The sequence below is a fragment of the Dendrobates tinctorius genome, unplaced genomic scaffold, assembly GCF_039654945.1.
Source record: "Dendrobates tinctorius isolate UK_male_01 unplaced genomic scaffold, ASM3965494v1 ptg000014l, whole genome shotgun sequence".
Taxonomy (NCBI): Eukaryota; Metazoa; Chordata; class Amphibia; order Anura; family Dendrobatidae; genus Dendrobates; species Dendrobates tinctorius.
In genome coordinates this window covers 30610786-30638551 of record NW_027361682.1, presented here as the reverse complement: position 1 = coordinate 30638551, position 27766 = coordinate 30610786, and the positions used below count along the sequence as shown (strand labels likewise).

The window sequence follows — 27766 nt, the reverse complement described above, 5'->3', positions numbered from 1 at the left end:
CCAGCAAAGCCCCCCCATGTCCTGCTCCCTGCCTAACAGTGTCACCAGCAAAGCTCCCCAATGTCCTGCTCCCTGCCTAACAGTGTCACCAGCAAAGCCCCCCATGTCCTCCTCCCTGCCCAACAGTGTCACCAGCAAAGCCCCCCATGTCCTGCTCCCTGCCCAGCAGTGTCACCAGCAAAGCCCCCAATGTCCTGCTCCCTGCCCAACAGTGTCACCAGCAAAGCCCCCCATGTCCTGCTCCCTGCCCAACAGTGTCACCAGCAAAGCCCCCCATGTCCTGCTCCCTGCCTAACAGTGTCACCAGCAAAGCTCCCCTTGTTGGGGGATGGGGGAGACAAAGTGACCAAAAAACATTGATTTATTTTTTCTTTAGGTCTTTTCCGTGTAGGATAAATGTGATGATATTTTACTAATTTGCACTGTAACACAGGTGGCGACACCAAATATGTCTTTTTAGATTTTGTTTACTGTCTCACTGTCCCGTAAGAGGGAAGGTGTGATATGAACCTTAATTTTACCGCTCAAAGCCCATGGGCCTCATAGGTGTCCAAAAGCACGGCAGACATGGAGGTCTCCAGCAGGCCGCTGGTCATCTGCACCCCAAGGGGGTGTTGGAAGAGACACTTCCACGATTTCCAACAATTGACAGCATATTCTAAGGAGAAGTTCCCTCAATGAGTATTTGGTGTGACGGATTTTCTGCACCATTTAGCCAATAAGTTCCATGTGTATTTTTCCTGCATTTTTTTGTGTCTTTTTGGTCATGTTTTGTTCTGGATGCGTGTTGCTTAGCTTTGATAAAACCACAGATTACATGTGTTTTTAGGCTAGTTTCACACTAGCGGTTTTTTAGCGCCGCGGATAGCAGCCTGCTTCCTCCTTCCATCCACTACCACACCTCTTCATTTAGCTCCACCTACGTCTACATGCGTCCTGCGTACCCTATCTTTAACATTGGGTACGCAGGTCAGGCGGATGCATGCTGACACATCTGCATGGGTCGTTTTGACGCGTCCGCCGACCGCAACTCAAAAAACTCAACATACATCCGCATGGCCTGCATACCCAATGTTAAAGATAGGTATGCAGGACGCATGCAGACGTAGGCGGAGCTAAATGAAGAGGTGCGGCAGTGTGCGGGGCTTAGAGGACGGAAGAAGGAAGTAAGCTGCCATCCGCAGCGCTACAAAACGCTAGTGTGAAGCCAACCACTTAGTTTTTCCGCTGAGAAAACGCAGTAAAACCGCAAGTGCATTTTTTTATATGCAGATTTTCTGTATCTCATTCAAGCATATGGGGAAAATCCAGAAATAAAAAAAAACAAAATCACCACAAGAGAAAATGACATTCTCCAAATTTAAAAAAAATATATACCACAGATGAATTCACACAACATAAACCCCCACTTTAGTGGGTGCGAGATTTACATAAATCCTTTAGGTCAGGTTCACCTGTAATGTAAATGCTGCATTTTTTCCGCAGCTTTTTATCTGCATGTTTTTTTTTACGGGTGTCCAATCTGAAATACATAATAAGGCCTCATTCATTTCACAAAAACTTATACCAGCTGTGTGTCTTTTGGTGCATTTTTTCTCTGTAGGTTTCGGTAGGGTGCCTCAAAGAAACACAATTGAGATTTTAAAAACTGAATTACTTTTTTCTGTGTTTAAAAAAAAATAATAAAAAAAAAACGAAAAACCCTCTGCTTTTTTTGTGCAGAAAAGCTTTCATTCTGCATATAAAAATGCACCAAAAATGTCACAGTCCAACAGCGTCTTTGAACACACAGTGAACATTGGTTTTCATTAAATTACATCTACTTTGCTTGGACTGTAAGACCATGTTCACGCGATCAGGATTTGGTCAGTATTTTACCTCAGTCTACTTAAACCAAAACCAGAATTGGTGACATGTTTCTGTGAGGCCGGAGTCACACTACAGCGAGATACGGCCGAGTCTCGCAGGTTAAAACCAAGCTCTGGCACCAGGACTCTGGAGCGGAGCGTGCAGCTCCATGTATTGCTGTGCGGCTGCACCCTCCGCTCCGGAGTGCCGGCGCCAGAGCTTGGTTTTAACCTGCGAGACTCGGCCGTATTACGCTGTGTGTGATCCCGGCCTTATACGTTTCCTCTGATTGTTACTCTCATGGTTTTGTCTTTCTGAGGTAAAAAACTCACCAAATACTGATGAAAAATACTGAGGTAAAACACTAACCAAACACTGATGGAAAATACTGAGGTAAAAAAATCATCAAATTCCCAACATGTGAACAAGGTCCTTTTGTGATTTTACCCAGAGTGTTTTTCTTTGATGAATTTATGACATCAGGCACCCAGAAAAACAAATTTAATGCAAAACTAACTTTCAGATTAACCCCTTCACGACACGCGCTGCAAGTCTGAAGCCGGTATATGGGGTGGGCACACACAGTGATCCCACACCTTACCTGGCAAGCAATGACTTACAGGGGGGAGGGTGAGTAAAACCCAAAGGTTTTTTTTTTGCTTTGTTTCTTTTTAATAAACTGCACCTAGGAGACAGAGGTTTTCAGAAACCTGAAAACAATAGACCATAGGGATTTGACAATCTAATGTCTATGGCCTGTTTTAGAGCCAAGGCCGGGGCCACATGACGACCTTGACCCCGACACAGGTCTGATGCTACATCTCAGTGTAATGCACTGCAACTCACAAGGTACTGTGACTACAAACAATCAAACCAAATCAGAATTTTGGGCACTTGCATGTCGCTGTCACAATGCCACCTTATTCAAGTGCATTATGCAGCGGCATACAGCCATGCTGGCCGGGTGACCTGTATTGCAGGCAGAGTTGCCTTATTCACATGTTGCAGTCCAGTGCTAGAGCTAGGGGCTCCAAGCCCAAGGGACCTCTTTATTCTAGTCATTTAATAGGGATGGGGGGTTCAGGTCATGGATTCACTGTCCTTGAAGCTTAGATCTGAACATGGCTCGGAGAAGTCTCCAGCATAGATTGGGTTAAATAAAGGAGGTGAAATCAAGCTGCACTGGAAGACATGGTGCCTCACATGATTAGAGGCTGACCTCCAGTCTCCTGATTAACTTGCTGGGGAGCGGATAATCACCAGAATATCTGGAGTACATATGATATTACACCACTTCTTAGAACTTTTTGCATGTGAAAAGGGGCACAAAAATGTATCGTCTGCTCCAGAAACTGCGAAGAAACCCAGGACAGCGTGAGGAATCGAGAAACTTGTTATCCAAGGTGATAATGCGCTACTTATAATCTGTGTGTTCCAAAATTTGAATTCTTGGGTGGGGAAGGGGGGTATTTGTGCTCTGGTTTTACTAAAAAAAAAGTTACTTCAACATATTAAGGGTATGTGCACATGTTGCAGACTCGTGTGTGGATCTGCTGCAGATTCGCTAGTGATGTACAGTACTATGTTATCCTATGGAAAAAAGAAACCACTGTGCACATGCTAAGGAAAATTCCGCGCGGAATCGCAGCAGTTTATTTTCCGCAGCATGTCAATTCTTTGTGCAGATCCGAAGCGTTTTTACACCCATTCCATTATAGGAATCCGCAGGTGTTAAAATGCAGGCGAAATCTGCAGTAAAAACGTGGGTATTTTGACCTGCAGATTCCGCATGGAAAAATCCGCACACGAATCTGCATCGTGTGCACATACCCTAAGACTCATCGTAAATTCTGCAACTTTCTAATACAGATGGGATCTGGGTCCGATTCATCATTTGGAGTTATAGTCCCTTTTCTTTCTCTATTCTGGCTTGTGGTATAAAATGATGGGACTTTTTTGATTTTGCACCAAATTTTTCAAAATGGGTCAGTAGATCAATGAATTTTGCACAAATAAAAAAATTATCTTATCTTTTTTTTTTTTTTGCTACTTTTATACTGCAAATAGTAACAAATGCTTTTAAAATGTGCCAAAATTAAAATTCCCCAGAAAAACTTGGTGACTGTAATGAGGTGTGCCAAAAAAAGGGACATTTGGTAAAAGTCACATTTCATAAATCTGTCACAATTCACAAAGTTATAAATAAAAAAGCTGATTTATCAGGGCCTTTGTTTCAAGTTCTCTGCTTGCTGCCAGTGAATAATACCTTGTTTGTTGTTTACATCCACAGACTAAAAACCTGGCCAAATTCTGACAGATATACGTGTTCGGCGGATAGGGGCAGGGACTGCGTTTTGCTGCCAAGGGGGCACAGCAACAAACTATGTTGTCTCGGGCTATGTGCACACGGTGCGGATTCTGCTACGGATCCACAGCGGATTTGGCTCTGCAGATTCGCAGTAGAACTGCATGTGATGTACAGTAGCATTAAAGGCGATGTAAAACAAAATCCGCAGTGCACATGCTGCGTTTTTTTTCAGCGCAGATTTGGTGTGGAATGAAAAATGCAGTATGCCACTACTTTTTTGCGGTTTTGCTGCAGTTTTCCACCTGCTCCATTCTAGAAATCCGCAGGTGGAAAACCGCACAAAACATGCACGAAATCCACAGGAAAAATGCAGGTCATTTGACCTGTGGATTTAGTAAATTCTGCGTGGAAAATTCCAAAGCAGAATACGCACCGTGTGCACATAGCCTCAAGATGGATCAGGGCAGCAAAGGGTGCAGGGATTTTACTTGTGTGAGATTTTTTTCTCGTTCTCTGGGAGTATGTACAACCTACATTTAGAAAAATGCCAAAATTTAAACTTTTGCCTCTGGTATTGAAAATCCTAGTTATGACACTCTGTAGCAGGCTTAAAGCCAGGAAACGAATTGCCCAAGTTTCAATTTCCACCATACATGGCTACCTATGATCTAGAGGGCATCGACTATGGCTGACCACATTCTGGGGAGAGTTGACTGTGATTCATCTGTCATTTGTGGAAGCATTAACAGTGTCTTGTAATGCCAAAGGATGAGCAGGCAATCACTGTGGCTGGTGATTGGGTGGGCAGGCCATAACTCTGACTCGTTATGACATTGTCTAGTGGGGTCTCGGCTTGAGTGAGCAGTGGCTAGCAAGGCCTCGGCTTGGATACGAAATGTGGGGTGACGGGCAGTGACAATGATTGTGTGCACCTGTAGGGATCTGAACTTTCTCTCATTTTAAAACCTCATTTTCAGGGTACTCCAAAATGGAATAGAAAATACGTTGAGGAATCAGATGGCTTCCAATACTACACCCATAGAAATACTGAAGTGGACAATTCCCCATTCTCCATTGTGCCGAAAGACTGGACACCACCTCGAGGCCATCATCACGATCCCTTTCTATCTTTCATCAAATATCTCATGTTCTTTTTCAATTTCATCTTCTTCGTGTTGGGCTTCGGACTGTTGTGTATTGGATTTTGGGGCCTTGTGGACAAGCAGTCCTTGATAGGTGAGCAGATCAATAATCTGGGTACTGACCCCATGCTTGTGTTCGTACTGTTGGGCTTGGTCGTCTGCATCTTGTCTTTCTCTGGATGCGTTGGCTTCATCCGGGAGAATATTTGCCTCCTCAAATTTTTTTTCATTGGGATTACCACGCTGTTGGTTGTACAATGTGTGGTGGCCTTGGTGGTCGTGTGTTTTCACAGACAGATTGAGGATTCACTAAAGACAACCATGATGGTAGCTGTGAACAGATACCAAGACGATTCGGACCTCAAGTTTATATTGGATGAGATACAACTTGGCATGGAGTGTTGTGGAGCTCAGTCCTACCATGACTGGACCTCAAATCTGTAAGTATTGGTTAAGTCAAATTTATTTGGGCAATCTTGTCTATAAAGCACACTCCTGTTGTAATACAGACTTACATTTTGTATCATACTCTTGCAGCATTTTGTAATATCCAATAGCAACCAACTAACCAATCATTGCACGGCTTTTATTTTACCAGAGTTGTCTGCAAGCTTGTCTAATGGCAGTGAGCTGAATAGTGATTGCTAGAGTTGAGCGAAACAGGTCGGCCAGATTCATAAGTCGCCGACTTATGGCAGTCGGGTTTCGCCGACCGAAACCCGACCACAGCGAGAAGTCGGCAAAACGAGAGCGAAAGTCGTATTTCCCAGAATGCTTGCACGTGACTTTTTTCAGCCACTGATCAAGGACGTACACTGTGGGCAACGAGATGACGTGCAGTGTCCAGAGAGAGAGAGATTTTGCGCACTTTAAAAAAAGCGGTCCGGCATGTAGGTGTGTTTACTGTCCTCCACTCCCTGCCGACTTTTCTTCCCCATTGACTTGCATATTGGGTTTCGTGCTTCAGTCGGATCTTCGACTTTTCAGAATAGTCGGCCGATTTCGTTCGACTCGACTTTTGAGAAAGTCGGGTTTCATGAAACCCGACTCGACCCTAAAAAAGGCAAAGTCGCTCATCTCTAGTGACTGCAGCTCTGGTGTATAATACAGGATGTAACCCAGGATCAGTATAATATGTTATAAATGTTTTATCTCAATCTTGCCTACATATATCCTGGAAAATAGTGCTTGAAGGGCAAACCTATGATGTATATGACCAATTTTGAAGAGGGTTGTATCATAAAGACTTTGCCTCATTTTTCAAGCAGAAGATTGACATCATCAGAGACAGTTTTGGTTGACAACCTCCAGAGCCCTTCCCCCTAACTGCCCAGGCATCCTCCTCCAAAACCAACTTCTCCACTATTACAGAAGATCGACTCTCCACTCTATTCTCAAGATCACATCTCGCCACCTGTCTTCTTGATCCGATCCCATCCCACTTCATCCCAAACCTCACCACAGTCTTCATCCCAACCCTAACCCATCTCTTCAACCTATCACTAACAACTGATGTTTTCCCCTCAAGCTTTAAACATGCCTCAATCACACCTATCCTCAAAAAGCCCTCTCTTGACCCATCCTCGGTATCTAGCCATCGGCCTATATCACTTCTCCCCTATGCCTCCAAAACTACTGGAACAACACGTCCATCTTGAACTGTCCTCCCACCTCTCTTCTTGCTCCCTCTTCAACCGCACACAATCTGGCTTCCGGTCACACAACTCCACTGAAACTGCCCTAACTAAGGTCAACAATGACCTATTAACCAACAAGGCTAAGCGACATTACTCTGCTATCCTCTGCCTTTGACACAGTGGACCATTCCCTATTACTACAGACCCTCTCATCTCTTGGTATCAAAGACTTGGCCCTATCTTGGATCGCATCGACTAATCCACCTGTCCCCCCCCCAAACCCCCCACCCCACTATTCCCGGGCCTCTCCCCTCTATCAATCCCTTCACTGGCTCCCCATTACCCAAAGACTCCAGTTCAAAACCCTAGCCATGACATACAAAGCCATCCACAACCTGTGTCCTCCGTACATCTGTGACCTCATCTCCTGGTACTTACCTGCACGCAACCTCCGATCCTCACAAGATCTCCTTCTCTTATCTCCTCTTCCCACAATCGCATACAAGATTTCTCCCGCGCATCCCCCCCCTACTCTGGAACGCTCTACCACAACATAACAGACTCTCGCCTACCGTGGAAACCTTCAAAAAGAACCTGAAGACCTACTTCTTCCGACAAGCCTACAACCTGCAGTAACCACCGATCAACCAAGCCACTGCAAGCTCTACCCTCACCTATGTATCCTCACCCATCCCTTGTAGATTGTGTGCCTTTGCGGGCAGAGTCCTCTCTCCTCCTGTACCAGTCGTGACTTGTATTGTTTAAGATCACTCTACTTGTATTTATGTATACCCCTTCTCACATGAAAAGCGCCATAGAATAATAATAATAATAATAATAATCATCTTTATATAGCGCCAACATATTCCGCAGCGCTTTACAGTTGAACAGTTTCAAACACAACAGTCATAAGTAACAACGTTAACAATACAATAATTAAAGCGAAATAAGACGACCCTGCTCGTGGAGCTTACAATCTACAATGAGGTGGGGGAGATACAAAGCACAGGTTTGTATTTACAATGATGTATTTACAATGACGGTCCAGCCATCTTCAGGGGGTGGGGGTTAGATGGAGATAGTGAATGGGCTACACACACACAAACATGACTTTGATTACTGAATGTGATAGGCCGCTCTGAACAAATGTGTTTTGAGCGAGCGCCTAAAACTATGCAAATTGTGGATGGTCCTAATATCTTGGGGTAGAGCAATCCTAGAGGATTGGCGTAGCACGGGAGAAGTCTTGGAGTCGGGAGTGGGAGGTACGGATTAGGGCAGAGGTTAGTCGAAAGTCATTTGCAGAGCGCAGCGGTCGGTTAGGCCGATAGACAGAAATGAGGGAGGAGATGTAAGGGGGTGCCGCACTGTGGAGAGCTTTGTGGGTGAGAACAAGTACTTTGAATTGTACCCTGTAATGAATTGGCAGCCAGTGTAACGACTGGCGAAGAGCGGATGCGTCTGAGTAACGATTAGCCAGATGGACAACCCTGGCTGCTGCATTAAGGATAGACTGGAGAGGGGAGAGTCGAGTGAGAGGGAGGCCAATTAATAGAGCATTACAGTAGTCCAGGCGGGAGTGGATCAGGGCGACAGTGAGAGTTTTTGTTGTTTCCATGGTGAGAAAAGGGCGGATTCTATTTATGTTCTTTAGGTGTAAGCGGCATGAGCGGGCAAGAGATTGTATATGGGAGGTGAAGGAGAGATCGGAGTCGAACATAACACCCAGACAGCGCGCCTGCTGTCGGGGTGTTATTATGGTGCCACCCACAGAGAGGGAAATGTCAGATTTAGGGAGGTTAGTAGATGGTGGGAGCAGAAGTTCAGTTTTGGAGAGGTTGAGTTTCAGATAGAGAGCAGACATGATGTTGGAGACTGCAGACAGTCAGTGGCGTTCTGTAGTACAGCGGAGGTAAGGTCAGGGGATGATGTGTACAGTTGTGTGTCATCAGCATAAAGATGGTACTGAAAGCCAAATCTGCTGATGGTCTGTCCAATTGGGGCCGTATAGAGAGAGAAGAGAAGGGGGCCAAGGACTGAGCCCTGAGGTACCCCAACAGTGAGAGGAAGAGGAGATGAAGTGGAGCCAGAAAACAGAACACTGAAGGAGCGGTCGGAAAGATAGGAGGAGAACCAGGAAAGAGCAGTGTCCTTAATGCCTAGTGACAGGAGCCTAGAGAGTAGGAGAGGATCGTCAACAGTGTCGAAAGCTGCAGAAAGGTCGAGAAGAATGAGCAGAGAGTGGTCACCATTACGTTTTGCTGTCAGAAGGTCATTGGTCACTTTGATGAGTGCAGTTTCTGTCCAATGTAGGGGGCGGAAACCGGACTGTGAAGGGTCTAGGAGGGAGTGAGTGGAGAGGTAACGGGTAAGGCGTGAGTATATCAGGCGCTCCAAGAGTTTAGAGATGAAGGGGAGATTGGAGACTGGTCTGTAGTTGTTTGTGCAGGATGGGTCGAGGGTGGGTTTCTTTAGTAATGGAGTAATGATAGTGTTTGAAGGAGGAGGGGAAAATGCCAGAGGAGAGGGAGAGATTAAAGATTGTAGTTAGGTGAGTTGTGACGACTGGGGAGAGAGACTGGAGGAGATGTGAGGGAATGGGGTCGGTTGTGCATGTAGTCGGACGAGAAGAGGAGAGGAGCCTGGAGACTTCTTCTTCTGTGATGGGAGCAAATGTGGAGAGTGAGCCAGGGGAAATGCAGGGAGGAATGGGAGTCACTGAACTTGGTGATTGGGAGCGGATTTCCTGACGGATATTGTCTATTTTCTCTATAAAGTGGGAGGCCAGGTCATCAGCGCAAATGTCTGTGATAGGGGCTTGTGCTTTTGACCTGAGGAGGGAGTGAAAGGTGTCAAAAAGTTTCTTGGGGTTGTTGGATAGTGAGGAGATCAGGGTGGTGAAGTAGGTCTGTTTGGCGAGGTGAAGGGCAGAGTTATATGTCCTTAACATAAATTTGAAGTGTATGAAGTCTTCTGGTGTGCGTGTTTTCCTCCATAAGCGTTCAGCACACCTAGAGCATCGCTGGAGAAATCGGGTTTGCGATGTGAGCCAGGGCTGTTTCACTCTGTGTTTGGAGGTTCTGAGGGTGAGGGGAGCTACTTGGTCAAGGGTGCTTCTAAGAGTGTCATTGAAGTGATGTACAGCCAGATCAGGACAGGACAAAGAAGAGATTGGGGACAATGATGAGTGTAGGGAGTCTGAAAGTGTATGAGGGTTAATGGCTTGTAGATTTCTGACTGAATGGTAGGTAGGAGGGTGCTGGGGTGAGCGAGGATTTGTGAGTGTAAAGGAGAGAATGTTGTGGTCAGAGAGGGGAAGCGGTGAGTTATCTAGGTAGGAGATTGAGCAGAGCCGGGCGAAAACCAGGTCCAGGGTGTTACCGTCTTTGTGTGTTTTCAGAGGTTGAGAGCTGAGAGAGGCCTAGAGAAGTGGTTAGTGATAGAAGCTGGGATGCAGATGTGGAAGTGGGGCTGTTAATGGGGATGTTGAAGTCTCCCAGGATAAGGGTTGGTAGTTCTGAGGACATGAAGTGCGGCATCCAGGCAGAGAAATGGTCCTGGAAGTGGGTGGGTGAGCCTGGGGGCCGGTATATGACCGCTTCTCTGAGGGAGAGGGGACGAAAGAGCCTGATGGTGTGGACTTCAAAAGAAGGGAATGAGAGTGATGGAGCTGGGGGGATGACCTGGAAAGTGCATTGTGGGGACAGGAGTATGCCGACTCCACCATCAGGTCTGTTTGTCGGTCTCGGGCAATGGGAGAATTGTAAGCCACCATGGGAAATGGCAGCAGGAGAGACAGTGTCAGAATCCTGAATCCAGGTTTCCGTGAGGGCCAGCAGATTCAGAGAGTTTTTCAGAAAGTAATTGTGTAGGAAAGGAAGCTTGTTGCATACAGACCGTGGATTCCAAAGGGCACAATTGAAAGAAGGAGATGAAGGAGTGCAAATGATATTAGTAAGATTATTAAGGTTTCGATGTGAGGTAGGGTAGGGGTTGAGGTTGGGGGATGGTGGACCGGGGTTGGGGGAGATGTCCCCTGAAATCAGTAGGAGCAGGAAGATAAAGAGCAAGTAGTTTTTGGAATTGGAATTAATGTTTAGAATAAATGGCGCTATAATAATAATAAAGATAAGGTTTGTCTTTACGCGTATTAGGACATATATGTAATGAGCCAGCCCATATATTTCATGGCTAGGGGTGCGGAGATGGTCGGCCACATGGTGTGTTTGATCTAAGAGGAGGTGTCTCTGATGATACAACCCTCTAACCAACGTGTTTGCCATTTGCTGAGGGTCTACTGGGGTAAGGGTTTATATAATCACATGAATCTTCTACCTAACGAGAGTCTCTACTTCTACAGGTATTTCAACTGCAGTTCTCCTGGTGTTAACTCCTGTGGTGTCCCTTATTCCTGCTGCATCGACCCACTTCAGAACGGTACTGTGCCCAATTCCCAGTGTGGATTTGGAGCGCTTGGTATGAGTGAGGCCACGGCTGCCAGCCTGATCTACCTGGGAGGCTGTATCCCTCAGCTTGTACTTTGGATCAAGCGCAGAATTTGGGATATTGCTGCTGCTTACCTGATAGTGGCAGCCACTGAACTTGTATGTATTGTTTGTGCTCAAAGGGTCATGCGTGAAATAAGAATAGTAAAATCAATTTATTAAAATCAATATTTAATCCTCCATACAATGGTAAATGGGTGATGTAGAGGTGGGTATATGTCATTAGTTATGGATGCAAGTTCTGCCACTGTAATGGTGCTCCCTGCCCATCTTCAAACTAGTGCACGGCAGCTGTGGGCAATTGCACTGCTCTGACATATCAACCAGATCAGGGGTGGATACATCAATGGTGCAGATGCATAGGGGCCCAAGAATTAATGGGTCCCACGTCCAAGACGGACTGTGAAGGGCCATATTCTTTGCACAGGGGCCTTCTTCTGTCTGTCTCTGCCCTAATTCCGAAGTACCAAAAATATAAGACCACCACTGATCTTGAAAATTTACCTTGGTTGGTTTGTCTTTCTTTGCAAAAGAAGAAATGTAAAAATGTTAGTAGGGACTCTAACCCCCGACCTCCCCCAACACCTTTCCATATTAATCATGCTTATCTGTGACGTTTGATCTAATGAAAGTATGGTTTGAGACCTCCTTATTCTTTAAAGAGGACCCGTCACAAAGTCAACATGGCTCTGAGTTTTATTCCCACTGCTTCCCATAGTGATCTGTGTTTTTTTTTTTTTTTTTTTTTTTTTTTTATTGAAATCTATAATTCAGTTCCGGACATATGGGTCTTTTTTTTTTTTTTTTTTTTTAGAATCGGGTGTGGCTAACAGGATCTTGGGTCTGTCTTTAGGTTGCTTTGCATAATTACTGAGCCTAGCCCCCTTGTAAAGATCATAAAAATTAAATAAAAAGGCCCATATCCCTGGAACTGTATAGTAGACTTAAAACAAATCTAGATACTCAGGGCAAACAGCGGGAATAAAATAAGTGAAAAAATTGACTACTTTGGACCAAGTGACATGTCCTTTTTTTTTTTTTTTTATAAATGAAGTATTTTCATCTTATACATTTATTTCATATACACAGAATATAGACCATGAGTGCCTGATAGGTGAGGGTAGAACCAGTAGCTATTGAGAGAAATTATAAAACCAATTCATAGAGGCAGGTTTTCCTTTTAGAACTCGTATGTAGAAGTGCCCATGCACTGGCCTCATTAACTTTGCCCGTGCACCCTGTCAACTGTCATAAATAAGATATCCCATGACATCCGTAGGATACAGCAGAACAAAGTGAAGGTTCTGGAGAGACCATCTCAGTCTCCTGACCTCAATATCATTGAGCCACTCTGGGGAGATCTCAAGCACACAGTTCATGCTAGACAGCCCAGGAATTTACAGGAACTTGAGGCTTTTTGCCAAGAAGAGTGGGCAGCTTTACCATCTGAGAAAATAAAGAACCTCATCCAGAAGTACCACAAAAAACTTCAAGCTGTCATTGATGTTAGAGTGGGCAATACACGGTATTAAGAAATGGAGTATGTGAACTTTTGATCAGGGTCATTTGGATGTTTTGAGTTGTCATTATGATTTAAAAAGAGAAAACACAGTAGTTTGACAATAAATTGGTTCACCCAACCACTAACCATGAGTGGAGAAAAAGATTTGGTGTTATCATTCATATTTTCTGAAAAAAGGCCATGAAAGCAAAAATTATGCTGAGGTATGTGAACTTTTGAGCACAACTGTAGTGTATGGAAACATGTCCTGAATTAAATGTCTTACACACATTGAGAATGTGCCGAGGTTAATCTGGAAGCGTTTTGGGTCTTGCCTAAACCATTATACCATATGTACCAGCTTATCCGCAGAATATACCCCTACACGTCATCCTTTATCTTATAAACCACTGAGCAGTCAGGATTTGAGGAGCAGATTACAGGTGATTTAAAGAGACAGCAGCAAGGACTTGTACTGTATGTACAAGATTATATCACCCAGCATGAAGGAAGCAGAAGGATTTATCTGGACAAACAGGATTAGGACATCAAGGGAACGTAACTACAGGCTGTGCAAAACCTCAGCCTTCCACATGTCTGTTTACATCATTACAATTATTAATTGGGAGGAGGGAGATGAAGCTGCATTTTTTTTCTCTGACACTGTGTGCTGTGAGAGGTGGGAAAAAGGAGCTGAAGCGGAGGGTATCTATCGTGCTTAGTGCAACATTAACACATGCTCTACAAATTGTACCAGGGGATGAGCAGTAACCCATTTTTTGAGGGAGAGAAATCCTAAGTTTAATATCAACGCCATCCATGCCAAGACACGGTACATTAGTTTTGTACAGCATGGTCAAAAAGTGATTGTCTGGGGTTCGATTATATGGTGTCCCAAAAACACCAGCTCCACACTGATCCATAGGTTTTGTTTGGTATTGCAGCTCCACTCCAAGTGAATAGGGCTAAACTGCAATACCACACCCAACCTGTGAACCGGAGGGGAGCGGTTTTTGAAAGATGGCAGCTATTGAGCAGCCATTTTGAAGTGCTGATGGCTCCATTACTTCTGCTCCAAATTGACCAGATCTCTATATGATCAGAAGACTTGCCTATATCACCTACTTTCTGAAGAGGTGGTCCCTTCTGCTCAAAGACACCAGAAAGAGTATGTGCACGCATGTCTTAGACGCCTGTAACCTGCCTTTAAAAAAGAACCAAAAAGAATGAATGTTTGCCCAGTAGTTTTAAAACTACTTGTTATGCAGATGTTCCGTCTTTTGTATTTTCTTTAACTGCTTCAGGCTTTCGAAAGCTGTGAAGCGGCTAAAAATGACTGCTCCATTCTTCTGAAGGATTCTGATTCGAAGATGCCATTATAATCTATATGGAATTTAAAAAAAGTGTTGGAGCACAAAAAAAAATGTCAGAAAAAAAGCTTCAGGGAAAATGATACCGGTGTCTTCTACATTAAAAATGATACTGGTAAACCGGTGTTTACAATATGTAGTGTGAACATGCCCTTACTGTCCACAATAAGATTAGGATCTGGAGTTGTCACCTGCTGGCGGGGATGGTAGGTAGGCACTACCACAACAAAACAGATTCTGGACGGCTAACAGCAGTTGTAAAAAAAAAAAAAAAAATGAGTTAGGCTGGTTTCACACTCGCGTTTTTTTTTGCGCTGTTTTAGCGCAAAAAAATGCATGCGTTTTTCCCTATATTTTAACATGGGTGCGCATATGTGCGCATACACATGCGTTTGTATGCGCATACGGTTTTTTTGCAGTGTGCGCTTGGGCGCACAAAATGCATCCTGTTGCATTTTCTGTGCGTCCGACTTGCCCCCAAAAAACGCATGCGCACGTAATGCGTTTTTTTTACAGCAAAACACCCATTAAAGTCTATGGGTGCGCATACGTATGCGCAAAAAACGCACCAAAACCAGCAAAAAACGCACACAAACGCATGATGCCTTTTTTTCATGCATTTGTGTGCGCAAAAAACGCGCAGCAAAAAAACGCAAGTGTGAAAGTAGCCTTAGAACTTGCAGATTAGTGGGGTCTGACCACTGGGACCCCCACAAATCCCAAGAATGGGGCTCTGATGTGCTATTTCCATCAGTCCCGTGGATGCATATGTGTGACTACCTCTCCATTCTAACAGAGCCTCGTTCTCGGCATTGATGGTGATCTTGGCGATTGGGTATTTACAATCTATTGGGGTGCATATCGCCATACAGTTATATAACCAATAGAAAGTCTATTGCTGGCCTATTGAGACTGGCTGACCAGAATTTGAAGCACTCAGAACAATTGTTAATATGATCCTTCTATGTGCATAGAATATCATTATTGGCAGAATGTATCCTGGTTACATAGGACGATACTCTGCCAATAATTATGATTTTAATGCCGGCATTAATGATCCAATCAGCTGATGAACACGCGGTTTTCTCCTTCCTTGGGGATTATCGGTATGAACCTGTATGCCCCTACCCTTCTCATAAGTGATTTTTTTTATTTTTTTTTTTTATGTTTCCTCAGTGCAGACAGAGTGGTGGGGAGAGATTCGTGTTTCAGCAATCTTGGCCTCCCAGCCAAAGATCCTTGAAAAAGAGGGAAGCAAAAAAAACTACTTTTTGATAGATGTTTTATTGTGTATTTCATTACTTTTGGATTGTGACATGATACAACCGAAAACTTAACAAGGGGGATAAGACATACAGTACCATGCATATGGAGAAGAAAAATGCAACCTACACAATTTACTTCACATTATCAGAAAGTCTAACATCCCCTTCCTCGTAACCATAATTCCACCTATTTGCCTGTGCCTCCCAATAGAAGGTAACTGAGCGCACAGAGAAAAGCTTCTTCCCAAAATAAAACGATTAGGAATTTATGCTCTATCCCAGGCTCTGGTGAGACGGGTGCCATCATGAGTGACTGGAGTTGGGTGACAGTCATAGCCTTTCTTCATCCAGAGCAGGGACTCTTTCTTAGTCTTGTTTTGTGCCTAAATACCCTGACCATGGCTTCTTGGAGCCCCCTCCTGGTCCCTAATACTAAATAGATGAGGGCAGATTTCTATAAAAATGTAGGAGAGAACATAATTTAATCCCAGACAATACATGTTGTGGCCATCACACAATGACGACAGGAGAGGTAGCAGAGGTACGATGTGATTTTTTTTTTTATATATATATATATATATATATATATATATATATATATATATATATATATATATAATATATATTATTTTTTTTTATTTTTTTTAAGAAATTTGGGTGCAGCAGGTAGACAAGAAAATTGGCAAAGGGCAGGTGCATTCTTCAAATCTTTTGGAGATTTACATGATTATTCTCCCGGGCTGCACAATATGGTGGATGTGACAGATCTCTATTAGTTGGGACCAATGCAGTGTGTGTGCAAGTTCTTGGTTTTTGCCAAAAGAGAAAGCCGTTCAGCAACGAGACTTTGGAAAAGCAAAATTGGGAGACCTTGTCCTTTACCGATCACTACACACTACACCTCCCTGTAGCATCCAGCCGCCAGGAAATAAATACAGGCTGGATCAATGGGAAAGCTGGAGTCTCTAGATGATGCCGTACTGAGCCAATTCGTGCAGCTCCAAGTGGTTGAAGGCTTCCCAGGGGCAGATGACTGTGATGTCTGAAAAGAGATAACAGATGTAGCATTAGGAAAGCAATCAAAAAGTGTAACTTTTTTCAATATTATCCCTGGTGGTCTACAGTACAATGGCTTGATTAACCAGCCCAAAAAACAACCCACTATAGTAATGTGTAAATATCTGGAAGGGCTAATTATGGCATCCTAAGTGAATCTCTAATGGCACATGCTCATGCTAGTATCCTAGGTGGAATAAGGTAGTGGAGAAGGTAATGCTATCATCCCTGGCAGTCTAGGGGATTAAAAAAAGTTGCTCTTAGCATCTCTTGTAGTGCAGAGGAATGACACGTTCATGCTAGCATCTCTGGTAGAATAAGGACATTACAGATGTTAAATTTAGATTCCATGGTGGTCGAGAACAGTAAAAAAAAAAAAAAAATGCTCATGCTAGCATCCCTGGTCGTCTAATGGAGTAGCAGATGGTCATGCTAAAATCCCTGGTAGTCTACAGGAGTAAAACCTGTTCATGCTAAAATCTCTGTTGGCTTAAAGGAGTAAAAGATGTAAATGAAAATTTTGCATACACTAGCATTCCTAGTGGTGCAGGGAGCATCAAATGTTCTTGCTTGCATCCCTGTTGGTCTAGGAGAGTAAGAGATTCTCATGCTATCATCCCTGGTGGTCAGGAGCCATAAAATATGTTCATGATGGCATCCCTGGTGGTTTATGGGTGTAAGATGCTCATCCTAGCATCCCTGGTGGTCTAAGCAAGTGAAAAGGTTAAAGTGACCCTCCACCCTGGGCCTGAAAAGTTGTTATAAATTTCTCACATATAGTCCATCCTACATGGTGCCCTCCGTTTGCCTTCTTCACTCATGTCACTATCTTGTTTGTCCTGCTTCCAAGAAGGCTGCCGCAGTGACACGGGGAATGGCAAATGGAGAGCACCAGGTAGGGTGACTACATGAGAAACGTACAGTATCTCTTTAAACCCATGGTGAAGGGATACTTGAAAGTTAATGCTCTAAGGTAGTTAAAAGGTATTAACAGACAACTCTCCTATTCATATGGGGGTGCCCCTGCTGAAACATGGTTGGCAAATTACAATTCACTGGGTTTGACAATGACATGGAATCACAGTTTAGTGAAAATTCCTGCAACTTTCTAAAATAGTTTGTCTTAAAATCCTCAACTTTTTCAGTTTTTTTTTTTTATGTAAACATTTTTCTTAATATATCAGTGACTTAACCCTTTCACATCTCATAATGAAATAATACAATGACAAGAAAGATTGTATCACCTGTTCCTAGACCTTCCATTCCAGGGATGTCGTCACCAAATCTGTAAGGGAAGGATGGAGAAGTTTTGGCTGTATTGATTGGAGTTGTGTATGCTATGTATCTAATAGCAAAGCAATGAAAGCTACCGTTTTGTGTACACAGATCCTATGCATACGTATGCGTCTCCATAGTTGACAAAATAAACTTTTTGCATAGTCTGAACTTGCAGTTGTGTCTTACTCTACACCCTCTGATAGCTCTGCTCTACAGAAGTGAATGGGGCAGTGCTGAGATACCAGACACATCTTGTGCACAAATGTCATGTTGTTTTTGAGAAGGAGAGAGCGGGGAGAAAATAGAGAGAACCCTCGCTGAAAGCTTGCAATAGGATCTACATCACACCCTTCTTAAATGCCTTTGAAGTAATTCTTCACGGTGTTTTCTGCTCCAGAGAACCCCTTAAAATATTCTGTTAAGAAATACTGAGATGATAGACTAGGAACTGTGTAATGCAGAATTTCACTTGTGGTGGCGCTGCAGGCAGATTAGAGCACTTGTTGCTGGATTCCTTCACATTCCTTAACTTCTGATGTCCAGTGGAAGGACTCTGTCATCTGCTTTATCAGGTAATGTTTCTTGCAAATAGGACTATTTAAAATGGACAATCCCTCATTGATAAATACAGTGGAATGTAAAAGTTTGGACACTCCTGGTCAAAATTACTGTTATTGTGAACAGTTAAGTTGCGGATTAAATGTTCTCTAAAAGAGCTAAAGTTAGATGACATTTTCTTTGTATTTTAGGCAAAAAAAACTAAATATTTTAAACTTTAAAAATTATGAAAAGGAAAATGGGCATGCTTAATGGCTGGTTAGATGTTCTTTTCCTGAAATTGTGTGCCCTTTTTTTCTTCACACATAGCTTTGATCATTGTAACCAATGAGTTCTATTTTATCCTGATCGGTCCACAGGATTTGTTTCCAAAATCAGGCTTGTTTATATGTTCTTTTGCATACTTCTGACACTGAGTTTTATGGTGAGAATGAGAGGAGAGGTTTTCTTCTGATGACTCTTCTTGAAGGCCATATTTGTGCAGGAGTCTCTGAACAGTAGCGCAGTGTACCACAACTCCAGAGTCTGTTAAATCTTTCTGAAGGTCGTTTGCAGTCAAGCGGATGTTCTGGATTGCCTCTTATGAGCATCTCTCACTAAAACGTCACTTGGTCTTCCAGACCATATCTTGACCTCCACTGTTCCTGTTAACTGACATTTCTTAACCCCTTCCCGACCCATGACGCCTACGTAGGCATCATGAAAAGTTGTGCCTAAACGACCCATGACGCCTACGTAGGTGTCATGGTATAAATCGCCCTCCTGCGGGTCGGGTGACCGGGGTCACTGAAAGGTCACCTGACCCGCACACACGAGGCTTTGTGCTTCACCACAGGGGGCGTGGCTTAGCCCCCACGTGGCTACGATCGCGCTGATTGGCTGTTAAAAGTGAAACTGTCAATCAGAGCGATTAGCAATATTTCATTAATGAAATTTGATGAAATATTACAATCCAACCATGGCCGATGCTGCAGTAGCATCGGACATGGCTGGAAACACTAACCTGACCCCCACCCCCACCCAGCTGGCAGGGGCGATCAGCCCCCCCCCCCCTGCCACGGACTGACAGCAGTGTCCGATCGCTGCCAACAGGATCTGATCCCCCTCCCCCTCTCTCCGCTCCCCCCACAGTCCGATTTTCCCCCCCATCACCCTCCCCGGTACCTGCTATGTCCCTCTAGCTGTCCCGGTGCCCTGCCATACCGGATCATGGGCGCCGCCATCTTGGAAAATGGCGGGCGCATGCGCAGTACGATTGTAATATTTCACCAATGAAATTTGGTGAAATATTACAATCCAGCCATGGCCGATGCTGCAGTAGCATCAGACATGGCTGGAGACACTACCCTTACCCCCCCCCCCCACACCGGCTGGCGGGGGCGATCGCCCCCGCCATGGACTGACGGCAGCGATCGGACGTTGCCATCACGATCTGCCCCCCCTCCCCTTCCCTCCACTTCCCCCCGCAGTCCGATTCTTTTAATCTGCCGGCTGACAGATTCATTCATTTATTTTGATCACTGTGATAAACTTTCACAGTGATCAAAATACAAAAGTAAATCACCGCCCCCCCTTATCACCCCCATAGGCAGGCACATATAATAAAATAAAGAAAATATTTTTATTTTTCCATTTAGGGTTGGGATTAGGGTTATGATTAGGGTTAGGGGTGTGTTGGGGTTAGGATTGGAGTTAGAATTGAGGGGTTTCCACTGTTTAGGCACATCAGGGGGTCTCCAAACGCGACATGGCGCCACCATTTATTCCAGCCAATTTTGCGTTCAAAAAGTCAAACAGTGCTCCCTCCATTCCGAGCCCCGACGTGAGCCGAAACAGTGGTTTACCACCACATATGGGGTATCAGCGTGCTCAGGAAAAATAGCAGAACAACTTTGGGGGTCTAATTTCTTCTTTTACCCTTGGGGAAAATAAAAAATTGGGGGCTAAAAAAATTATTTTTGTGGAAAAAAAAATGATTCTTATTTTCATGCCTGAGCGTTAGAAAATTCTGTGAATCACTTGGGGGTTCAAAGTGCTCATCACACATCTAGATAAGTTCCTTGGCGGTCTAGTTTCCAAAATGGGGTCACTTGTGGGGGGTTTCCACTGTTTAGGCACATCAGAGGCTCTGCAAACGTAACATGATACCCGCAGACTAGAGTTGAGCGACTTTGGTTGGATCGGATTTCGTGAAAGCCGAATGAAACAAAATTTGAGTCGGATGAAACTGGTCCGACTAGGGCAAAAAAAGTCGGAGTTTCGTCCGAAACCCGACCACAATGCAAGTCAATGGGGAATAAAAGTCTGCATTGAGTGGATGAATGTCACATGTGGTAACGGCTTCCTGACAGGCAGTAAATTCTTTTGTTCCCCGTTTTGGGATAGCACGGTTACTGATTGTCCTACTTGTGGATTCTAATGAGAGTTACATACTGATCCCGCATATTTCAGATGTAGGCTTGACAAAGGCTTAGATTAGCCGAAACGTTGCAAGTGTCTGAATGTTCAAGAATATTTTTTTTAAAGGGTTGTGTCTTATATGCCCTGATTTTCTTTTGTAAAAAGCCTCTGCCTGACATTTTGTGAGAAAAAATAATAAAAACAATTTTGAGTGCCGAAGTTTTTCTGACTGTTTTGTTCACAATAACAGTAATTTTGACCAGGGGTCCCCAAACTTTTACATGCCACAGTACACTCCATTTCTCTTTAAAGGGTCTTTCCAATACAGGGGGGTGCGTGTTTTTTAAGACAACCCTTTTAACAGTCTGAATGTCCTTTCAGTATTCTTCATAAACTATTTTGCAGTGATATAAAGTGCTAGCAAGGTCCATGTTCTCTTACCCCTGAACTCCTTTCTTCGGAGGTTTACTCTTGAACTGCCTGGTCTGCCGCTGCTTAAATTTTGGTGGTCCTTTCCTTGGGGTGGCCGGTCCTCCAGTCACCCGTGTGGCAGATTTGATCTCCGGCTTTGCTGGCTCAAGATTCATGCTGAGCTTGAAGCCTCTTTGGCGTCTGGTTCACAGGCAAAATGGAAAAAAAATCCGGGTGAAACGAGGTGAAGGTAGGAATTCTAGACCTACCTGCAAGAAAGAAAAGTCCATAAATATTCAAATACTATACTTAAGAAATACAGGTCAATAGGAAGCAGCAGCGTCTCTGGTACGGGACCCTATTACAAATGAGTTGGGTGGATTCCTACAAGTGACATGAGCGAGGAATAATCAGATTTGTATCCATACATGTGTATCTTGTTGCCAAACTAGTCTTTGGAGGTTATGCAATGAGTTCAATGAACTTATCCGCCCTCCTCATTAATACCCAATTCATGCGGTTGGCGTCCCACTGCTATAATGTTCAGTTATTCAAAGTCTCCAGTTTCTGCTGTTCCAGCTCTGCACCACATGGGTCAACCGTTGTTCCTGCTCATCTTCTGTGCTGCACCAGCACCACCTGTCCATTCAACATCAAAACCGCTCATTGAGATCAGGCACTTTGTGGATCCACCTCACCAGGTGAGACATAACCTTCTTATAATGCCTAGAAAACGTTGGGACAAAGTTGCATCTACATGGGCGGCGTGACTTTTGGATTTGGTTGGATTCCCTTTCCAAAACTCTGTCGATATGATTGCTCAAGCTCACCCAGCCAGTTCCCATTAGAAACAATGTGGACCATCTATATGTCATTCATTTCCTAGCACGTTATCTGTACCTCCTAGAAGTCCTGTCTTGAGAATTTGGTGCTTAAGTCTAGGTTATGGTGCCCTTCCACTGTTGGTAGATCTATAAAATGTTAATTGGGTCAATCTTCACTACAATGAAAAGAAGGGTATAGAAGAAACTTATCGCCCATGTAAACAAAAGATCGGGTATGGCAGGTTGACCTCCTAGTCTAGGGTTGGCTGGTTGACTCCATGGCTGTCTATGAATATGTGATCGTAAAGAGGAGGAATATCAAACCAAATTTGGGCCTATTTGCTAATAATGGATTACACAACCACCCTTTGAGGACCTAGCATTTGATTTTTTTTTCCACCAGTGGGGTAAATAGACTGGCATCAAAATTGTGGGCCTAGTTTGACCTTTTCTATGAGGCCTTTTTCTATGTTCCTTAGGCTGGATTCACATGTCTCGGTCCATGATGCATAGGTCAGCTGTAGATATCCTGACCCGAACTCAATAGAATATGAGGTTGTCAAGATCAGGCCATGAGTCTGTGCCTCACGGACCATACTTTGTGTGAATCAGGCTTTAGGGATGAATCTTGGTCAAATTCCTCATGCCCTTGTCTTCTAACAATGCAGTTCCTCAGCTGAGAGATGATCTTGCACAGTTTCTTCCACACATTTTCAAAGTAGTGGACCAGCCATTAATGGGTTCTAAGGTCCCCGGAGCAGGTGAATGTGTCTTACACCATTCTACATACACTCGACAGGAGGCTCTGAGCTAGTTCTCGACCTAATAGGGATCACAATCCCAAAAATAAAGTATGGTAAAAGTCAATGGTGACCTAAGTTTTCATTGACTCTTACTGCGTGGCACAGTGTCTGGCATCGCTTCCTTACAACTGTAAGTTCCTAAATTCAACTCCAACAAAAGCAACCTATCAAAATAACTTCCCGTTGCTATTCTGATTAATGACTCACTTTTTCACTAGTAGAGTTTTGAATAGAATCTCTAATCTGTGCTGACCTGTTTATTAACTTGGCTCAAGCCTGATCCTCTTAACCCAAGGGCGTGAGAGACTGTTATAAGAATGTGATGTGTAATAACAAGAAAAACATTGCAGGGGGCAGCAAGGGTACAGCCTAGAAACACAACTGCTCATAGTGGACATGAATGGACATTCTACACACAATTCTAAGAATCAGGTGTATAGGGGGCATTATTATAGTAGTTATATTCTAGTACATGGGAGCAGTATTACAGTAGTCATATTCTTGTACATAAGCAGTATTATAGTAGTTATATTCTTGTACATAGGGGGCAGTATTATAGTAGTTATATTCTTGTACATAGGAGCAGTATTATAGTAGTTATATTCTAGTACATAGGAGCAGTATTATAGTAGTTATATTCTAGTACATAGGAGCAGTATTACAGTAGTTATATTCTTGTACATAAGCAGTATTACAGTAGTTATATTCTTGTACATAAGCAGTATTATAGTAGTTATATTCTTGTACATAGGAGCAGTATTATAGTAGTTATATTCTTGTACATAGGAGCAGTATTATAGTAGTTATATTCTTGTACATAAGCAGTATTATAGTAGTTATATTCTTGTACATAGGAGCAGTATTATAGTAGTTATGTACAAGAATATAAGCAGTATTATAGTAATTATATTCTTGTACATAGGGGCAGTATTATAGTAGTTATATTCTTGTACAGAAGCAGTATTATAATAGTTATATTATTGTACATGGAGACAGTATTACAGTAGTTATATTCTTGTACATAGGAGCAGTATTATAGTAGTTATTCAACAGAGTGGGCCATTTATATGGATAAAGCTAAATTAAATGGGAATGGTTGGTGATATCAACTTCCTGTTTGTGGCACATTATTACATGCGAGGGGGGGGAAATTTTTAAGATGGGTGGTGACCATGGTGGCCATTTTGAAGTCGCGCATTTTGGATTGCATCTTTATAAATGGCCCACCCAGATGTATCCATATAAATGGCCCACCCTGTAGTATATAGGAGCAGTATTATAGTAGTTATATTCCTTGCACATAGGGGACAGTATTATGGTAATTCTTTTAACTTTACTATTCCTTTACAATTGGACCAGCACACACAGGTCCAAGAAGCAATTGACATGGTTTGCCCAGCTGTTACTACTTTTTAAGGCTAGTTTCACACTAGTGTTCGGCAGAGCTGCGGAGGGCTGCGTAGTTCCTCAGTTAAGCTCCGCCCACTGCCGCACCTCCTCCGGTCAGGTCAGTCTACGTCTGCATGCGGCCTGCGTACCTATCTTTAACGTAGGCAGGCCACATGCAAACGTAGGAGGAGCTGACCGGAGGAGGTGCGGCAGTGGGCGGAGCTTCACGGTGTTACTAAGCAGCTCTTTGCAGCTCTGCCGAACGCAAATGTGAAGCCGGCCTAAGAGATTTGAGACGTTTGAACAAGCACTACCTTTGATCTTGGCAGGCTATTGGAATAAACTACCAGAATATACCCATAAATCCATGATTAGTGGGGACTGTGAAGGTGAGAATTTCGCCTTGTGTGCAGAGTGCCACTTTAGGATGGAATCCGAATGTAATAAAGAGGCAGTGTAAATGTGACCTGAACAGAAAGGGGTTTTAAGATTGTTAGAGATCTAAACGGCAGTGCTCCTTACCTGGCCCTGTTCATACCATCAAACCCTTTAATATAAATGCTTGTAAATGCTGTCCTAGAATTTTGTGTATACAGTTCACATGAAGGCCTACGTGTCTCTATGGTTACAGATTACAAGCAGGCAGTTAGGTTTCATAGAATCCTAGAATGTTAGAGATGGAACGGAAGGAACCTCCAGGGTCATCGTGTCCAAGTCCCTGCTCAATGCAGGATTCACTAAATCATCTGACAGATTTCTGTCCAGCCTCTGAAGACTTCCATTGAAGGAGAACTCGCCACTACATGTGGCAGTCTGTTTCACTCATTGATCACCCTCACTGTCAAAATTTCTTTTCTAATATCTAATCTGTATATTCTACCTTTCAGGAAAACCGATTATAAGAAAGTACAAGGCATAAAATTTCAATCACAAGCTTTTCTAGACTGATGAGCAATGACTATAAACCATACAGTATACCCTGCAATGTATATATAAAGTCAATTAGGCTAAAGTACTAAGGAATATACAGCAAAGTATAATATAGATGTTACAGACGGATATTAATGTAGTAAGTGCATCATAATTAGAGTTGAGCGAATTTGATCTGGTCCCTACTTATTCGGCAAGCTATAGCGCTTACCGAATAAGCTGCAGAGGAAACCCGGATACCTGGAGCGCGCCGGCTGATCAGCTATTCGGCTCCGCAGCTCCATGTGTCATCAAATTCGCTCAACTCTAATCATAATATAATATATGCAAGTACAGACTAAGGTTAGTTATCAGTATAAATCCATAAATATGGGATACAAAGTAAGGGGCAATGGCTCACATCATTTAAATAAATAACAGCACCCGACATGCATTTCACATCTACCTTCGTCAAGACCTCTGTGTGGATGCTTTTATTCCATAGATGGCACCGTGAAGATCAATTGATGTTACAATTCATGTCCTTCCCTTCTATTTGCACACTCTCCTGTTATTTGTAGGTTGGCAAGATGAAAAGGCAGAGGGTGTGGAGTAATACAACTGAAGGATAGACTATACAAGTATGTATGTGCAGTTTGTAACCATGGAGCAACATCTGTATAGAAACTACAGATGAGTCAGCTGTTCTGGTTCATATACTCTTTGCAAAAAAGTTTGTGACTCTAAATCTGGTTGACCCAATGTTTTGTGCTTTCTGAAGGGTTATGCATCCTCCCAAATGGCATGGACACCCATGCTTGAGCCTTTTTGTTTTTTTCAAAAGACCATGTCATGCCCTGGAAGAAAAAGCAGACATGACCATTAGATTGTCTTTTGGCCCCTTGTTTATAATGTTGATACTATGGTGGAAATAGTGTGAGCCACAAATGAAGGACACAAGGACCCTTGTCTTCGTAGGTCCTATTTAAGGCAAGTACATAGGATTGCTAGTCACAGTCAGTGACCTTATACCAGGACCAACCAATTTACCATAAAACGGCTAACCACTTACCAAAACATTCCCCTCTGAAGCTGCTATTCGCAAGAACTTGTTAGAAGCATTTGACAACCTCGCTTCCTTTTAGGGTATGTTTAGCCCATGCTCTGCATCCCATCCCAAGAACAGGGCCGTTGTGGTTCCTCTGAGCCAGAGATCTCGTGCAACACTGTCCGTTCATATCTGGCCCATGAAATAGAGCAGAAGAAAGCGTATCTGAAGCTGATTTACACCACGTCCCACTAAGGCCTATCACAAATCTAGATGAATATTTTCCAGCCATAGTAGTCAGTGGAAATCTACCACCTTCTGTGGACTATAGGATGCTGTATTGCTGGCTGACTGAGTCACATCAAATTGATTAGCCATAGCTTTTAAGGCCTATGGGATTCCGCAGTTGCTGTGCTCATGGTGTGGATTTTTCCGCTGCAGAACTGCAAAGCGGAAAAATCTGCAGCATGTCCTTTAATTTTGCAGAATCGCAGCGCCATAGAATTGCATTGAAACACTCACTTTACGCATGTGGCTATGCCCACCATGTGTAAAGTGAGCGCTTCATGTGCGGATGGTACCCAGGGTTTGGAGGAGAGGAGACTCTCCTCCATGCCCTGGGTACTATAATCCTGTTAAAAATAGAATTAAAATTTAAAAATCGGGATAAACTCACCCTCTGATGACCCCCAGAGTCCTTCCTGCCTCTCAGCCACGCAGCCAGTATCTTTCATTCCTAGGGATGCTTTGCGCGCATCACCTGAGATGACGTCGCGGTCTCGCGAGCATGACGTCACAAAGGTCCTTCGCGCAAAGCATCACTGGATATGGAACGTACCAGCAGCGCCGCTGAGGCGATCGGGGGCCGTCAGAAGGTGAGAATAACCATATATTTTATCTTTTATTATTTTTACATTCTATATTTTACTATTGATTCTGCATAGGCAGCATCAATAGTAAAAGGTTGGTCACACTTGTCAAGCACTATGCTTGACAAGTGTGACCAACCAGTCAATCACTTTTCCAAGTGATGCTTCAAATCGCTTGGAAAGCACAAGCTATTCCGCAAGCTAAAAACGCTTGCAAAACGCATGCGAATTCCGCATGCGTTTTACCCGCAGCAGGGAGTTGCGCAAATGCGGAAAACTCCGCAGCATTTTTGCAACGTGGGCACTTAGCCTGAGTGTAATATTCCAAATACTGATGTTTAGAAACATTCCTATATGTATGTCACTCTTGCACAACAAAAATATTGAGCCCTAACACAGACTACATGTAATGTTGTAGAATTACAGGGATGTTCTGCTGAGGAGGCAAAATACCTTCATTGCAAGCGGCTTATGGGTGACACAAATCCATATGATCAGCCTCCCCTGGTACTGAGTATCCTGTAGACTTGTGTACCATTAAGGTTTCATTGACACTATAGGTATCATATGAAGTCATGCCTGGCTCAGTCAGAGCCACCCTGTATCGGTTAGTCATCAGGCAACTCTCTTGGCAGAGGCCTATAG

At 43.5% G+C, this 27766-nt stretch overlaps 2 protein-coding genes across 5 annotated transcripts in view; one reads left to right on the top strand and one right to left on the bottom strand.

Annotated features, from left to right (window-relative positions):
- Nucleotides 1-27766, top strand: part of CCDC137 (coiled-coil domain containing 137) — a 72919-nt gene that overhangs the window by 3011 nt on the left and 42142 nt on the right. The window contains exons 1-2 of one of the 3 annotated variants that reach the window (XM_073560483.1): nt 2578-2697; nt 5134-5738. In XM_073560483.1, the coding sequence (XP_073416584.1) occupies nt 5302-5738 (437 nt within the window). In that variant the 5' untranslated portion in view covers nt 2578-2697; nt 5134-5301. Of the gene's footprint in view, nt 1-2577; nt 2698-3033; nt 3252-5133; nt 5739-27766 lie in introns of those variants that run through there. The other 2 variants (XM_073560474.1, XM_073560491.1) reach the window with 2 other exon arrangements.
- PDE6G (phosphodiesterase 6G) overlaps nt 15577-27766 on the bottom strand; it is a 50113-nt gene continuing 37923 nt past the window's right edge. For both annotated transcript variants that reach the window (XM_073560511.1, XM_073560520.1), the window contains exons 2-4: nt 21310-21548; nt 17877-17917; nt 15577-16618 (exon numbers count right to left, since the gene is read on the bottom strand). In XM_073560511.1, the coding sequence (XP_073416612.1) occupies nt 16542-16618; nt 17877-17917; nt 21310-21455 (264 nt within the window). In that variant the 5' untranslated portion in view covers nt 21456-21548 and the 3' untranslated portion in view covers nt 15577-16541. The remainder of the gene's footprint in view (nt 16619-17876; nt 17918-21309; nt 21549-27766) is intronic.